Source organism: Heliangelus exortis, chromosome 7, assembly GCF_036169615.1.
Source record: "Heliangelus exortis chromosome 7, bHelExo1.hap1, whole genome shotgun sequence".
In the NCBI taxonomy this organism is placed as follows: Eukaryota; Metazoa; Chordata; class Aves; order Apodiformes; family Trochilidae; genus Heliangelus; species Heliangelus exortis.
The window spans coordinates 14,910,041-14,926,701 of record NC_092428.1 but is presented as its reverse complement, the minus strand read 5'-3'; the positions used below and the strand labels follow the sequence as shown (position 1 = coordinate 14,926,701).

Genomic DNA, 16,661 nt, shown 5'->3' with positions numbered 1-16,661 from the left:
CTCCGGGGGTGGACCCGGCCCCCCGGCCCCGCCTCCCGCCGCCCCGCACTGCCCACCGCGCCACCGGGACACGGCAGGGCACGGCGTGAACCGGGACCGGGACCGGAGGCCAGGGAGACCCGTGGGCCATGGTAAGTCGCTGCTGGAAAACCCGGCTGTCCCTTTGGAAGCGGCGGCAAAGGAGGGGGCTAAGGAAGGTTTCAGCGGCGGCTCCGGCCTCGGAGCTGAGGGAGGTGGAAAGGCAGAAGGGAGCAGAGCCCCGCGCTGTGGTTAATCAGTAACGCGGGAGCTCCTGCGGCTGCTGCGGAATTACCAAAGCCAGCGCTCCACGGGTTCGGTTCCTCTGCCAGGGGGAAGGAAAGGGGCCCCGCTCAAATGCTGTATGACCGCCCCGCCCGCAGCCCACCCCGGGCTGGCTGGAAATGGGATTTTTTCTGTGACAGCAGAGGGGACAGGAATGAAAGACCGGGGGCCCAGTGGTGTACCTCAATTCCAGCCCCACCTGCCGGTCCTGATAACACCAGGACTGTCGCCAAGGGAAAATGCTGAGTTTGGTCAGAGAGGGTTGTTTCCAAAAAGTCCAAAGCTGTCCCAGTTTCCCATGCTGGTCCCTTTGCCTTGCTTGCACAATCCAGCTACTTGGTTTCCTGCTGGGGGAAAAAAAAAAAAATCAAAAACCAGTGCCTTGGCAGTTGAGAGCCAGCGAAGCATCACAAAATAATTACATTTCCCTAATGAGAAGAGTGTGTTCTAAAGGAGTAAGTGCACATGAAAGCATTAGCGTGCCAGACTGACAAAACCAGCAGGCCAGCCAATGGATGGAGGAGGAGGAGAGGAATCGGGGTGGCACGGTTTGGAGGGTGCTCCGGACAGAGCCTTGGCCAACACAAGGCATAGCTGGAGGAGATGGCTTTTCCTAGAGTTGGTCAAACATCAGCCCAGCCCACTGGTTCCAGGCTCTCCGAGAGAAGCTGGGCCTGGGAAAAGCCCCAGGGCCCATCTTCCCATTTAGTTCAAAACTTTCAGAAAACTATTGAACTTCATCTCTCCTAAGCAGCCTGATTTCTTGCCCTGCTCCTGGGGGGAGGCTGGCTCAGCACCCATCCCCTTGCATCCATAACCCTCTAATCCAGTTCCTTTTTTTTTAGGACCAATACACAAGCAGGAGCTTTCACAATCCCTGGTCCAGAAACCTGGCTCAGCATCTAGCCCACTCCCATCCCCCAGGGTGCCCCCTGCCAGAGCCATCCTCCCTCCCCACGTTATCCAGTTGCTAAGCTACCTGTGCCTGGCTTATCGCACCATCGGCACAGAAGGGCAAGGGCCAAGGGTTTATTGTGCTGAGCTGTATTTACTCACCACCTCCCTTCCAAATCCAGAGCTTGGGAAGGTACGGGGTTGATGTTAGCAGGCACTCTCCATTTCGTGAAGAGAGACAAAGAAAAAGCAGACAACTTTCTCCAGGTGTAAGAATCACAGCTACACATACAGGTAGGCACCCACATGGCCCAGCAGCTTAGCAGACCCAGTAACACAGGAATCAGTTGTAATCTTTCCAGTTTTCCTCAAAAGAACCCACAAAAACATCAGTTCCCTACCCACCTCTTTGCTTTTGTACAGCCTGCAAGTAGGTGAACTAGAGGAAAGGATGATTTACCTTCTTTGGTCAGCAGCCCCTTGAGAGGCTTTGATTGGGCATTGATGCTCAGAGGCAGCATCTTTAACAGCTGAGCAAAGCAGTGGGCTGTGTTTGTTTGGACTCAGCTAACCTTTCATGCTTTGCTCTACAGCATATTAAGGAGAACAAATTGCAGAGAAATGTTGGGATTTTCATCATTGACCCCCAAAAAAATCCTCACCCATTTAAAGTTCAGATCACCCAATAAGGAAGGAATTTTAATTTCCAGAACATAACCTTACAGATGGAGCAATACTCCTCTGCACTCCTGCATGCCTTCCCCACTGAGCCAGAAGATGAGCTGGTTTGGGTAGCCCCATGCCCAAGAATTCCATTTTAGTCTCATCTTTGCCCATACTCATTCCCTAAAGCCAAGAACTGCAGCTGCTCCCCTCTTACTCCTCAAAAAACAAATAGCAACTCTGCCTCAAGAGTGGAAGACAATGCTAAATCACAATCCCTCCCCCTGCCCTCAGGTTATTAACAGACGGAAACAGCCTCTTAAACTCTGTTGTAACACAGGGCAGATTGAAAAGGAGCTGAACTCAAATTCCGTGTGACTCATCTCTGATTCACACCACTTCTTTCTCCTCTAAAGCAGGCTCCCAGAGCAGGTGACCTGCAAATAAAGCCCTCCTGCTTTGTAAAGGTACTTGGCAAATCTCAAGCAATTCTCAGTTCTAGAAACCATCACAGAGCTTCAGGGTTTTGTTTTTTTCCAGAAAATGTATATGTAATGTGTTTGGGAGCTGAGCCTCCCACAGCCATGGTTTCTTAGTACTTTAGGTTATACTCAATACACGTATGCACTGGAACAGTGGTCTGGATTGCAGGCAATCACAGAAGTGACAAGCTGGACTTCACCCAACCTAGGCACCTGCACCATGAACCCAGGGCAGGGAGCAGAGGACAGCACTGATCTCCTCTATCATCAGCAACCCCAGTTCAGGTCCACACACACGCTCTAACATTCCCACCCAGCCTGTACCTGCCTCCGTGGGCCCATGGGATGCCTCAGTGTTTTGAGCATCTGCTCATCCTACCACGCTGAGCTGCTCCTCTTCCTTTTTGTTTCTGTTGGATCAGGCAGGGAAAGCCCACAGGCTGAGCGCGGAGGAGAGGGAGCAGCTGCTGCCAAACCTGAGAGCCGTGGGGTGGAACGAGGTGGAAGGCAGAGATGCCATCTTCAAGGAATTCCACTTCAAGGACTTCAACCGGGTAGGAGCATCAGTGGTGCAGTTTTACAGTGAGGGAGACCTGGTTTGCAGAGCAGGGAGTCCTGTCTGCAAGGCTCAGCCAAAGAAACCCCTCTGTTTCTCCTGAAATGTAACAGCTGAGAGAGAGAACCTGCCCAAGACACCAAAGTGCTCAACCCAGCACATGGTTTCTCTAAAAAAGGGCCCCCCAAAAAGTAGAAAACCCATAGAGAACCCCAAAAAAGCTACAGAACTTCCCAAGCTTTGCAATTTGATTGTTACCCAGAAACATATGGTGTAAAATTATTAGCAACCACGTGAAAAACACTTGCAGGGGAAGCAGTACAGAGCTAACTTTTCCTCTTAATCCACTGGGCAGGCCTTCGGCTTCATGACCAGAGTTGCTCTACAGGCAGAAAAACTGGATCACCACCCCGAATGGTTCAATGTGTACAATAAGGTAAGAGGCATAAAACAGCAGCAGCAAATGCTGCTCAGATGAATGGGACTTCTCAGGTACCGTTCCCTTGGCACATGACAGACAGCCTACAGCTGTTATCTGCAGATACTTCTCCTCCTCCTTTTATTACCTGTCCAGCTAAGCAGTAGCTGTCTGCCCGCTGGCACCAGGATTGCTTTTTCAAATCAGAAATAGGAGGAAGGGGAAAAGCTTCTGGACAAAGAGCACCTGAAAAAGGGGCACAGCTGGTTGCTGTGACCAAGGCAGGCTGGCCTGTGGCCAGGACAAAGCAAAATAACAGATCTTACCCACCCCAGGAAATTTTGCTAACAAACCTGGAGAAAGTAATAGTGCTACCTGCCTCATCAGGTGCAGCACTAGGGGAAAACTGTTCCCGCTCTTTCTGCCAGCAACACTTGGTCAGTCTGTCTGCTTGATTTAGGTTCACATCACCTTGAGCACCCACGAGTGTGGAGGCTTATCAGAGAGAGACATCAACTTGGCAAGCTTCATCGAGCAGGTTGCAGCTTCTCTCTCCTGACCAGACAGACACATGAAGCTGAAGATCAGCTCTCACTGCCACAACCCACCTCTCATTCTGGACAGCTGCACCCAGAGCCTCCTTCCTCTTCCATGCTAGTTCCCCCATCCAGACTGCTTAAGGCGATGCCAAACTCCCCTCCACAGCTCAGATGGATGGAGGCATTTTTTGGGCACTGTGCACATACCCATCTCTGATCTTGCTGCTTCTATTCTTACAGCCTTACACTCTGACACTTCCGTTCTGTGTGTGCTACCAGCCCACAAAGCCTCTGGGGCTTTCAGCAGGTGTTTTGTTGTTTGTTTTTTTTTTTTTGCCAGGAGTCATGTTACACAATTGCAACAGTAAATCTTTCCAAAGCCTGACCCCATCCAGCCATGCTTTGATTCCTTCTTAAAACAGGAATATATTCTCTACCTACATTATGGATCATTTGTTTCTCCCTCCCATCCCAGCAACTGTGATGTGCAATTTGGTGATTGCCATAACTTCTAGCAGTATTATAAGCAGGCATGTGTTCCCACCCCTGTTGTAACCTGCCTTTTAACAGGACACCAACTGAAAATGTTTACAATAAAAGTCTTGGTTAACCTGATGTCAGTTTTGGAAGGAGGTCTCACTGTCAATTACACCAACAGGTTTTTCCAAGGCAGGTACTGGCCTGACTGCTGTCAACAAGAAGGTGTTTCTGCCATGGAAAACCTTCTTGACAAAGCAATGCAGAGAAACAGCATGTGCCTTCACAGGCCTGCATGGGCTGTAAAAGAGAGTGAGGTTACCAAAGCCACAGCAATCAGCTAAAAACTGCTTGTGCTAAAATCAGAAGTGTACCATAAACAAGGCACAAGCACAGGGAAGGCACAACAGCAGTACCAGGGCTCCTCACAGTGGAGCACCTCCCAAAAGAGGCTGCAGGTGGATTTGCTGGGGTAATCATCACTCCAGTAGCACAACGATCCCAGCATTCAGGGAGTCTGCAGCCAAATTGCTGTGTTTTCAGTACAAGAGGAACAATTTGCTGTGAAACCAACAGCAGCTACTTGCAGTAAAACAGCCTGAGAGAAACACTACAAACTCCCAATTCAGTTCTTTTGGATTTTTTTTCAACCCGTTAAAAGTTCTGTAAAGTATTAAAAGAATATCCATAGTTCCTAAATGACAATTTTCAGCATCCTTGAATATTACTTGCAAGATGGACACCACCTTTAGGCTTGACAAAATGAAGCAGCCCTCAGGCAGTGTTAACACAATTCATAAACCATTTTCCCTGGCACAGCCCAGGCTGTGCTTGTGCAGAGATGAGGAGCAACAGGTCTCCATATTCATTCAGATGAGCACTGAAACAGAAAAATAAGAGTGCAATGAGCCTAGATAGCTGAATGCACCATTTTAATACAAACTAGGCCCACTTTTACCATCTTTTCAGCTATTTCAGCCTACAGTTTTACAGTAGCAAATTACACCAATACAGAATACTGCCATCAGATGAACTCGTCCCATTTCTTCATTAAAAAGTCAATGTGCATTTATTGGGCAAGATACTGTGTTGTATGCAATCCTTCCACTCCTCCCTCCCCCAAAAGTCATCAGAAAAGTGCAGATGAAATCCATGGCATGAAGACACACATCTCTTCTTGGTCCATCCCATTGGATATTCTTCAGTCTAGAACCTAAGAGCACGCAAATCCCTTGGGAGTGCTTTGTACAATCAATCAATTTAATGTCTCGCTCAGAAAACATGACAGTCAGAAATCTCAGAGGAACAGTCACAAAGATCCCTCCAAGTATAAAGTACCATTCAGTTTCAGATCATAATCCAGTCCATAAAATTCTTCCTGTTCGTTTTCTTAAATAATTATACAGCCTGTTAATCGCACCATTTTTCTAAGACCATTTGGCATGATAAAGGAGATGCAGCTTACATGTTAGATAACAAGGATAAATAAAGACTACACACCAGTAAAATTCCAGTGGCCTGTTCCTAACCAGAAGATTACATTGACAGTATAGAACAAATACACATAAAATAATTAAACCCACAAATATTACTTGTAAGTGAAGCCCAGAATGGAATACACTGACTTACAAACAACATCTTCAAATGCATCCAAAAATATAAAATGGAGCACTGATCAGTTAGATCCAACTACTTTCTCAGAGGAGAATGAAACCAGGGAAGAAGAGGGAGTTTTTCTCTCCTTAACCCCACCCCAGCCCACCTCCCCTTTTCTCCTTTTCTTTTAAAGCAGGAACAAAAAGAATACCTCCCTTTTTTTTTTTTTTGTTTTTAAATCTTGGTTCAAAAGAGAACCATCACATTAGCCAGACACTCAAGACTGTCTCCAGAGTACAGCAAACTCAGAGATCAGTAAGGGTCACATTGGCAAGTTGGTAGCAGAATAAGTAGGTCCAATATAAATGCTGCCTGCCAGACCTGGTAACACCACCAAGAAACAATCAGGAAATTCTAATGCGATGCAAAAGGGCTCAGAGACATGCATAGAATCATCGATTTACAGGCAGATGGCCAACATACTTCTATCTCCTGGCACTGAGACTAAACCTGTTAAAAAGCAAGTATTCTTCCCAGAGTCAGCAGGCCCAGGGCTGCTGCCCTGCTTTGGGCAGTGGCTGGGAAGTAACCTTCTCAATGAGGTGTAGCTATCACACAAGTGTGCCAGTGAGGGTCAGCTTCAGGCTACCACAAGCCCACCACAGCAGAGAGACAGGGACCTTCAGATGCCCTGCACAAGATTCTGCTGACACGGCACCATGTGTTGAACTCTGCCCAGGAAACTCAGTAGCATGCAACAAGCTGGGAGGAAACCCAGGGGAAAGCCCTGCAGGAGTAACTCCACAGCTGTTAATTAACTCATATTGATTCCAGCTTGTCGTTAAGGCCACAACTGTTTCCCAGTTACACTCTCTCACTGGAAAAACAGCAGAGAAAAATAGGAAGGGTAAACCAAGATGCCCAAGGCTTGCATACCTCCAACCTGCTGCACCTTGCCAGCTACCTCTCAGAGCTATACCAGCATTTTTGTAATACTGTGAAGGGATTTGGCTCAATACAACTACTATTCTACCTTGTAGGCCAGCACACTTTCTCTGAGGCCAGTCTGCCTTTGAGGTGAGTTTTGTTTTGTTTTTTTCAGTATAGTACCATAAAGAAACAACCGCAGGAAACGCTGCAGTCAACAGCCGAACCCTCAAACCTTCCCTGGCATCCTACAAAAAAAAAAAGCCAGAGAAGCATCAAGGCACAATGGTGAATGCCCTTTTGACAATGTGCCTTGAAAGAATCAGTGCAAAGAGCAGAGATTACTAATATTACAAAAGTCACCCTTTTATCCTAAAAGACTGTGGTAAAAAAAAAGGTCAGCGTTGACGCCATGAAGCCCCTGGCCGTGACACGTGCCAGGCCTGGCTGACTCTACTACAGCATCAGGAGATAGTGCAAAACCTTCAAGTTCTGAACAGTGAAATCACTGGTTTGCACATGAATTGTGCAAGGTGCAACAAGCACTCTAGGTGGTAAATGCATGACTTCTGGGAGAGGCAGGGAAGCACAACAGTTACTAAATACCTAGGCTTTTCAGTACCATTCAGTTACTCTCCCTGCTTGGTTTCTATTCCTCTTGTTATTCAAACCAAAAGATTCCAGGAAAGGATTTTGTGTTGGGCTTTTTTCCCCATCAGCAGATATTGATTGCAGTCTCACCGAGATATCCAGAGGGGACTTCAAAAAGAGCACACGACCATCTTTTCTTTGCCAATTTATCAGCTTTGCATTATATAGACAGAAGGCTCCCCAGAACAGCCTGTTAAATGCAGTAGCTTGGAGGAATACTTAAAAGAAAACAAAATAGTCTATTTATTTTTCTACCTTTGACTTCTGGGAAGACTGAAGCTTTGGAACACAACATGAGAACTCAAATCTAACACTTGGCTGGACACTGGCTGAATACCAAGTCTGAGAAGAAACAAGGAATGAAATGACACACAAAATACCTGAGGAATTTGGAGTTGTGGAATGGACATTCAATTCACCATCAATAGTCATGATAAAAATAGGCAAGGGGAAGGAAAAAAAAGCCCCAAAACTAAAGTTGGGCATGAAAATAATGTAAATTTCAAGAACAGACTTAAGATGGAAGTTTTTGAGCTCAAGCCACCATCAGACCTGCAATTGTAGGAACAAAGGCTTACTGCAATCTCTGCCTCTGGGAAGCCTTCAGAACCACCCCAGTGCAGCTGGCAACTCAAGTCATTGCACTTCAGTCAGTGGTGGCCGGGAGAGCCATTCATGTGCTTTTCACTGCAAGGAACATCCGTGCTGTAGAGGCCATCCAAGTATGCCTGAGAAATCTCAGCTACCAAGCTCCTGTCAGGGACGGACTGGGCCATTCCATAGATGGCTCCCTAAGCAGAGAAGAGGAGGTGGTTACATAGGATCCTTAATACCATCAGAGAAACACGCTGACCCCAAGCACACCAAACACTATATGCTGGCCTCCTCACCATGCCTGTGGTCTTGGCACCAAGGTCCTTCATGATATCCTCAATGCTGTGTTTGACATCTTTCAGGAACTCTTCAGCAACACCGGGCTTTGTGTGCAACTGCGTAATGCAGAGATGGATGCTGGACAGGCAGGGGAGAGGGAAGAGATTAACCACCTCAAGCATTTACAGCTCCACCTTTGCTCAGCAACAAATAGCAACTCAGTCCTTCCCTGTACATGTATCTCCCTGAAACAACATTTCAGTAGTAATAATGGGTGAAGACAACCCACTCCCAACTAAAGGCAAAATACTTGCTAGAACCAAGCTGCAGAGTTCAGCTCTTCTTTTAAAAAGCAGCAACTCCTTCCTTCCTGACTTCACCATACACAGTTAAATGTCTGTAATTTTCTTACCTCATTCCAGGTACCTCTGGTGAGAAAAATGCAGCTGGCTGCAAGCCTGCCAATTCTTGCCATCCTTTTCTTTCCCTTCCACTCTTAGATTAAATAAGCCATCAGCCACCCACAGCATGGACATTGGCCTTCACCAGAAAGAACAGGGCTAACTCACACAGCTATTGCTTTCTGCTCTCTAGATTTCACTTAATTGTAACTGCAAGTCCAAAATTTTTTCACTGTGGCTACATCAGTGAGCATTTGCTCCTTTTACCCACGGAAAACCACCTACCCACTCAGGGAAACTCTCTGAAAACCATTCACTTTACACTAGGATGGAAAGACCACTGCAAATGATTAGCCCCTTCACTGTTATTTCAATTAGTTTCATCTGCTGTGGGCAGCAAAAAGATTCTAAAAATAAATAAATTTGCAAGCCCTCATCTATCATTATTATCTAACATGAGGCAAAGCCCTGGTTATTCATATTTTTCTGCTTGTATTAGCCAGAGGTAAATAGAAAGGAAGCCTCAGATATGTTCTCTGTCAGGCTCATTAAAATTACCATTGCCTCATCCTCACTGCAGTAATTGCTGTGTATCAGCAATCACAAAAGTAATTCTCTGCAAACGAAAAGTCAACATACAATTCATCAGATATGGACAGCACCACTCAGCAAATCAAGAGTTACGTGGCCTGACAACAACCATCTTGCATATCCTGCCTATACACATCACTACACTGGTCTACTGTGATATCTCCCACTTGACCACAAACACACCTGGAAGGGAACTGCAGGACATTTAAGTTCCATCCTTTTGCAGCTAATAAATTTGATAATCGATAGATATCAAAAGTATCCGAACCAATGGAGAGGACAGACACCTCAGGTTTTCCAAAAATGAAGATGCTGTCAATTTTTCTCAGCCTTGAAAAGAAAAAGAGGAAAAGTGACTGATTAGGATTTTGGGAGTCATACATTCTGTCTGCCTGGAGTCTTAAAGGAAAAGCTACAGAAGCAAACAGATGACAGAATACCCCTACCAAAAAAAAAAAACAAAAAAAACAAACAAAAAAAAAACCAAAAAAAAAAACAAAAAAACAAAAACAAAACAAAACAAAAAAAAAACATGCAACCAGCCACGGTCATTGGCAAGAGGATTCAAGTCATTAGGGGCTCTGAAGTGAACTCATGAAGAAATGGAAAAGAGGGAGGACAAAGCAGCAGAGATCAGGCTTATCAGCTCACATAGCAACACAAGCACCCCGACCAGCGAGAGTGTAGCACTTCTTTTAGCATCTTCAGTAAGTACTTCCAGATTCCATCTCAGCCAGAAGAAATTCTCAAAGCAAAGTCAGCTAAATAAAGATGCCTGCACCTCTTGTCTCCATGCCTCCCAGCTACCCAGCAGAGGGCAGAAACCTGGGCATAAACAAAGTGCCTGCTCTCATAGCTGCCTGGTGGATCCCCATCCAGCAGGTAACATGCCACACCTTCTCCGGGGGAAAAGAAATCGCAAGAAAAATAAAAGCTGTTTGGAAGGAGGAGTCCAGAATGGAGTTAAAGAGTGTGATCAAAATGCTAAGGTGCCCACATACTCTGATTCGAGGAAACGAGCTGTTTTAATGATCCTCTTGGTAGCCTCCACGTAGCCCGATTCCCCTATGTGCATCAGAGTTGCCCAGCACGCAGCTATGATTCCACCTGGCCTGGAGCCTGCCACACAGGGGGAGGCGTATATGCCCCCTTGCCAGTCGGGTGCTATGAAGAACTGGTAGCTCCTGTACTTCTTGTCGCTGTACAGCACCACTGAGGAGCCCTTGGGAGCGTAGCCGTACTGCAAGGGGCACAGAAAGCATTAAAGAGCAGCAGGAGGGCACAGGAACGAGTGCATCCAAACACTTCCTGCATGCAGTCACCAAGATCCCACTCGCCCAGACCTCGGCGTGTTGCACAAAGCATCTGAAGAGGGCAGCCCTTCCACCTGCACCTCAGCACTCCCACAACACAGCAGAAACATCTGAAAACACCGATGGCATCAGGAATTGCTCCCCAGAAAGTATTGGGAGAGCTTTCTCCCCTCCTTCTTACCTTGTGGGTATCAGCAGAAATGCTGGTCACACCTTTTACACGGAAGTCAAATGGATGCTTCAAAGGAAACCCTGCCTTGTCCATGAAAGCAATAAGAAAACCACCCAGGCAGGCATCAACGTGGAAGGGGATTTTGTACTTCAGTGCAAGCTGTGTGGGAAGAAGAGATTCTGGTGAGTAACATGCAACCAGGTGAGAAAACACTGCATTTCACAATTAAATGTTTCCTGGACCTTTTCAGACCATCGTGCCACCCTCAAGCTGTTGAGGATAGGAGATCTGGAAGGGCTGGCTACTTGGGGGGATGCCTTCTCCTGCCTTCCACATATTTGAAGGAAAAACAACATCCCATTTTCACAGTTTGCTCTATTTGCCAAGGAGATGCAACAATTTGGTTTGAAAGGAGTATCCACAAATCAAGTATAAGGGCATGATCCAAATGAAAAGAAGGTCAGAGGCCACAGCTGGTTACATACAGAATAAATTACTGGAGCACAGAGAGAAAAATCAAGAGGTGTGACTGAAAAATAAGAATTCAGTCCTTTGACTGCTACTCTATCTATGCATTCCTCCAACTTCTGCATCAACATTGCTACAGCCAGTAGGCCCAAATCAAATCAAATCAAATCGGACTATTTTGCTGTTATTTCCCCTCATATATCAAACAATGAGCCCTTCTGGTTGGTGGTCTCACAGTGGATGCAGCTGAGCTCCAAGTCACATACTCAGACACAAACCTTCAGTTACAGCAGAAGTTTGTGGCATGAGCTTGAGAGTTCAAAGACAAAGCATGCAAAAAAGTTTTGCTGCTTTGCCTTGCTATGACACACTGCACACACCAGCTCAGGTCTGAAATCCAGTCCCACACAAACAAATTTATGACACTGCCCAGAGGTAACTTCTGGTATTTAAAGCTCATTTTCTCACAGCATTTAGAGCGTAAAAAAACCAGTCCCACATTCCTTCTTACTTCTAAATTGTGTCCTATGTACCCTGCTGTTAGTTAACACCCAACTTAAAGACAGTAATTCCCTCCCAGCCAGTCTGCTCCTCCCATCACATTCACTGTCTGGCATCCCCAAACCCCTCTGTTCTTGCACAGAAAGACATGCTGGTTTTACTGCTCCTGCACCCAGAAGTCCCAGGGGCACCCTACCTCTGCCACCTCTTCAATCGGGTCCATAATTCCATGTGGGAACTGGGGAGCAGAACAGACCAGCATGGCTGTGTTCTTCGAGATAGCTCTCCTCATTGCCTGAAGATTTAAAGAGAGAAGATGCTCACATTCCATTTACCAAGTGCCACCCTGCCAAAAAAGATAAAAAGTGAAAACATGCAGTGTCTGGTCTTAAAAAACAACACACAAAAGCCTACAGAAAACAAAGCCATGAGGTACAAGCATCAGCAGACATCAACTGAGTCATTTAACTCATCCACTTGGAAATTCCTGAACACTTTTGTTTGCTCTTATCCGAAATCTGGGGGCTTTTTTCTGAAATACATAAATTATTTGATTCTAAATCAACCATACAGGACAAAGGGATGATTTACATGCAATTAATTTGAACAAAACCTTATCTGCAATGACAGGCACTCCTGCCATTTTTCCTTATTTCCCCTCTCTATCCATTGACTCACTACCTGGACAGGTATATTTCTTACCTACCTACAAGTTATTTTCCCACATAAAATGCTAATTTCCCACAGAGAGTGCTGCCTAAAGTGATACCTGAACATCCACTTCCATAGCCTTTGTCAAGGGTATGTGAATCAGCTTCATCCCAAAGTAGTGTGCTGCCTTGTCAAATGCTGCATGAGCACTCACTGGCACCAACCTAGGAAAGCAACAGATTGCATATGTCAACACTGGCAACACCCAAGCCTTACAGGAGGGGAAAAGATGGAAAAAAGTGAACTTGTATCTATTTCAGTGTGATAGGTTAGAAACAGGGCAATTCCACCTTTCAGCTAACAAAAAAAAAATCATACAGGCTGAAAAAAAGAAATTGGGAGAAACAGTCTCTGGGACAAATGAGAGGCTGTGTGTTGTTCTGAACAAAGATGATTGACCCTTGAACAACCAAGAAAAAAACTACTAAAGTAATTCTATTCCACTGCATGGTCTTCTATGAACCAGTTCCCAATAAATTTAATTTCTTGTGGTAACAGACTAGATTATAAAGTCTCCGACCAACTACCTTCCCTGAGAGGGGCATATGACAACACAAAAGGGAAGCAGCAGCATGAATGCAACAAAAGAACATAATATTTGCTGTCTCCCATCTCTAATGGCAGTGGCTGAACAGCCTTAATTAATCTTGATTTCTGAAGCATTTTATCTTTACCACAGCCTTTACTAGCATGCAAAAAAATTTAAGGCGGGGGAAGGAGGGAAGGGAGAAGAGAACCACAGGAATTCAGCAGAAGATGAACAGCACAGTACTTCATCTCTCTGTTTTAACCCTGTAAGCCATTAACTAGAGAAACAGTTTTGATGTGCTGTCTAGAAAAAAAGCACATTAGAGACAGCAGATCCTCTATTAGCAGTGTAATGATTAGCAGAGTTTCTCATTTCAGTTCCAACTAGCCCCAACTTTAGTCCCAGAGTTTTCAGGTTAAGCCCTCTTTGATCTGATTAAATCAAACCCATTAAATACTTCAAAGGGGCTGACAACTTAAGAGGGGCCCAAAGCACATATGAGCAGGGTCTGCTTAAAGCAGCACACAGCTATTTTCAAAATTCACCTGGATGGCACAGCTACCACAGGCTGCCAGGAACATTCATGCCTCCTCAGCTGCTTAGAGGCTCCTGTGCTTTTGCACTTCTTTTGACCCCGCTTTCACAGAATTCATGGAATGGTTTGGGAGGGACCTTTAAAGATCATCTAGTCCCAACCCCATGCTGTAAGCAGGGATACCTCCCACTACACCAGGTTGCTCCAAGCCTCACCCAGCCTGGCCTTTAACATTTTCAGGGAGGGGGCAGCCACAGCTTCTCTGGGCAACCTGGGACAGTGTCTCACCGCCCTCACTGCTTAGAATTTCTTCCTAATACCTCATCTAAATCTCCCCTCTTGCAGTTTTAAACCATCTCTCCTCATCCCACAGACCCACGCCCTTGTAGCCCCTTCAGGTACCAGAAGGCCATTTCACTCCTTCAGACACGAAAGGAAAAAGAGGAGGTGGTAATGAGCTATGAAATGAAGGAATATTGGGCTCTAGCAGCCACCTCCACTCAGAAGAATATAAGTCTCAAAGTGAAAATGAAGCTGTGGAATTATTTCTGGCTCACATTTCTGGCTTTTTGATGCCTCTCTCATAAGCCAGGTCCCGGTACGCCTTGCAGGCCATCAGAATGCTCTCAGTCCCCCCAGATGTCATCTGTTGTGAAGGAAAACAGCAAACAAGAAAAACAATCACTTACACGAATGTTGCAGAAGAGAAAAAACAAAAAAGGGGTGTTGCCCCAGCATCTCTGCCCAGAGATGTTTCAGAGGCAAAAAAAGCAGCCCAGGTTTTCAAGGGCAGCAGCAGAAGCCACTGAAGAGTTCTAAGGTAGCTTTCTGGCACACAGCTTGAAAGTGCACAATTCAGTAAATGTTGACTCCTCTATTTAAAGGGGAAGAGAGAAAAGGAAAACAACAGACTCCAACTCAAAAGCCTGACAAAAGGGCATCATGCTGGACCACCATTAGTTGGCAAACCTGACTGCACCTCACAAAACCACTGGTGCAGACTTAGCTCTTGGATACCTGGGGATCATTTGTCTGGATTACAGATTAATTATGCCACGTACACAGAAACAACAAAGTTGTATTAAGTTAACTGAAGTCCAGCAGGGTTTATTAGGTCTGGAGCAGTGCCATGCAGAGGCAGGGAGCCAGCTCAAGGTTGGCACCACTCCTGAGCTACAAATCCTTCCCAGAACGTGCAGCACTGCAAAGCACAGACCTTCCTCCCACCTTCTCTCTGCTGAGGCCAGCCTAGGTCTGGTCAACAGCAGGACAGGGCTTGTAAATCTTCAAGGACTCAAGACATTTTTGACCAGAAGGAATTTATGCATAACACTCCCCAGTAAGACCCTCAGTGTCCCACAATCCTGTACTGCCCTAGCCCTTTTTAACCTGACCACAAGAGAACCAGGGGACATCAAGAGATGGAAGAGAGGAAGTTACACACAAACTTTTCCATTAAGTTCACTACTGCATACCAGAACACAAGAGCTGTTCCAAATAAATGAAGGAAACTCCTCAAAGGAAGTAATTCCTCAAGTAGGAGGACTGTCTCTTGTTGGACAAAAAAAGCATGTGGGTATAAACCTTCCAAAGTAAAATTTTAAGTTAGTAAAATATGAGGGTGGTTTTTCAAGCAGCCTGCAGGACTGACTGACTGCAACACTCGGTAAGGATGGGAGTACCTGTGACAGGCACACAGAAGTGCAGTTTAAAGTAATTGTGCTACCTGTAGCACTTATGCAGGACTACTTCTGACCCTCAGAAACACTGAACCAACTGCAACTTACCCCTTTAACTCTTCCCCCCCAAAAAACAAACCACCATAAAAAGGATGCAATCACATTTGCATGCCTTATGACAACTGCTTGTCTGCATTCTGCTTTGCTTTTTTTCCCAGCTGACGTACCTGCAAACTCCCAAAATGCAAAGGAGCAGTCTGACTGCATGACAGTGACTAAACATGAAATACAGAGATAAGGAACAAAGTTCACAGACACATAAAACAGACTGCCACATTTGTTCCTAACAAGATCCAAGCTAGCAGCTGCTGCCACCACAGGCAGTGTAGAAGTGACTGTCACAGCACAGACACTTCCTGCTTTTTTGGTAGTTTAAAAGCAACAGCTGTCACAGATAAACCCTGAGAGTCTCACACTGGATAAAGAAATCGTTACATTTATTGTGAAGCAAATAGATGGCAGGAGGAACACAATGTCCTAAGTATTTTATGGGCTGTGTCATTGACTTCTTAACCTTCATGTGGAAAGTTCTGTGAAGCTGTCAGCTATTACCTTGGGGGGTGGAACAAAAAAACACCAAAACAAACAAAAAACAAAACAAAACAAAAAAACCAGCCAGTGTAAAATAGATTGCTTTCCTACAGCCGGGTGGGAGAAGAGGAATGGGATTATTGCGTATTTGTAACACTGGTTGCAAGACTGCTTATAATATTGCAATGACTGAAAACTTTGCAAGGCATGAGTTGGGGATTCACGTTACTGAACACCAGACACTTCATGGCACCAGGACTGCTCCTTGTGGAGCACACAGTCCCTACCTCTACTCTCTCCTAGATAATCTGTTCCACAAGGATCAGTCTCTGTACAGTCTTGTTCCCATTTTGATCTTTCCACCAAAGCACCAACATCTTGTCCTCATATATGGCAAACTTTTCTTCACAATCTGGTTTATCACCTGCATGGAAGTGTCGAACCACACAGTTTTGGGGAGGTAAGAGTCAGCAGTTGCTCAGACACAAGTTGAAGAGCAGCATCCAGGATAAACCTTCATCCACCAAGACTGGCACGCAGATAAACACACAGACAGCTTGCGCAGGCAGCTGAAAATCTATGCAAAAAGTTGAATTTCAGCCAGACCATTCCTAAATTGGCACACTGGTAACTACATGAGTCCTCACCACAGAGATGCACCAGAGCAGCTCCATCTCCTGCAGCACCTTTTGCCTGGCACAGCTACCACAGCAAAAACCCTTTTGGTCCAGAAGGTTTACACCCGCAGAGGGAGTCTGCCCCCGTTCAGGAAGCTTTGTCAGCACAGCTAT

At 45.7% G+C, this 16,661-nt stretch overlaps 2 protein-coding genes across 2 annotated transcripts in view; one reads left to right on the top strand and one right to left on the bottom strand.

Moving 5' to 3' along the window:
* PCBD1 (pterin-4 alpha-carbinolamine dehydratase 1) lies at window positions 1-4,470 on the top strand. The gene is made up of 4 exons (XM_071748984.1): window positions 1-131; window positions 2,765-2,896; window positions 3,254-3,334; window positions 3,777-4,470. Exons 1-4 carry the CDS (start codon window positions 129-131, stop codon window positions 3,873-3,875), a joined length of 315 nt encoding a protein of 104 aa, XP_071605085.1. The 5' UTR covers window positions 1-128; the 3' UTR covers window positions 3,876-4,470.
* A 777-nt stretch (window positions 4,471-5,247) lies between these two features.
* SGPL1 (sphingosine-1-phosphate lyase 1) overlaps window positions 5,248-16,661 on the bottom strand; it is a 30,306-nt gene continuing 18,892 nt past the window's right edge. Inside the window, exons 7-14 of the mRNA XM_071748983.1 lie at window positions 14,158-14,246; window positions 12,595-12,700; window positions 12,022-12,120; window positions 10,866-11,015; window positions 10,373-10,611; window positions 9,555-9,701; window positions 8,397-8,517; window positions 5,248-8,297 (exon numbers count right to left, since the gene is read on the bottom strand). Of these exons, the coding sequence (XP_071605084.1) occupies window positions 8,157-8,297; window positions 8,397-8,517; window positions 9,555-9,701; window positions 10,373-10,611; window positions 10,866-11,015; window positions 12,022-12,120; window positions 12,595-12,700; window positions 14,158-14,246 (1,092 nt within the window). The 3' untranslated portion in view covers window positions 5,248-8,156. The remainder of the gene's footprint in view (window positions 8,298-8,396; window positions 8,518-9,554; window positions 9,702-10,372; window positions 10,612-10,865; window positions 11,016-12,021; window positions 12,121-12,594; window positions 12,701-14,157; window positions 14,247-16,661) is intronic.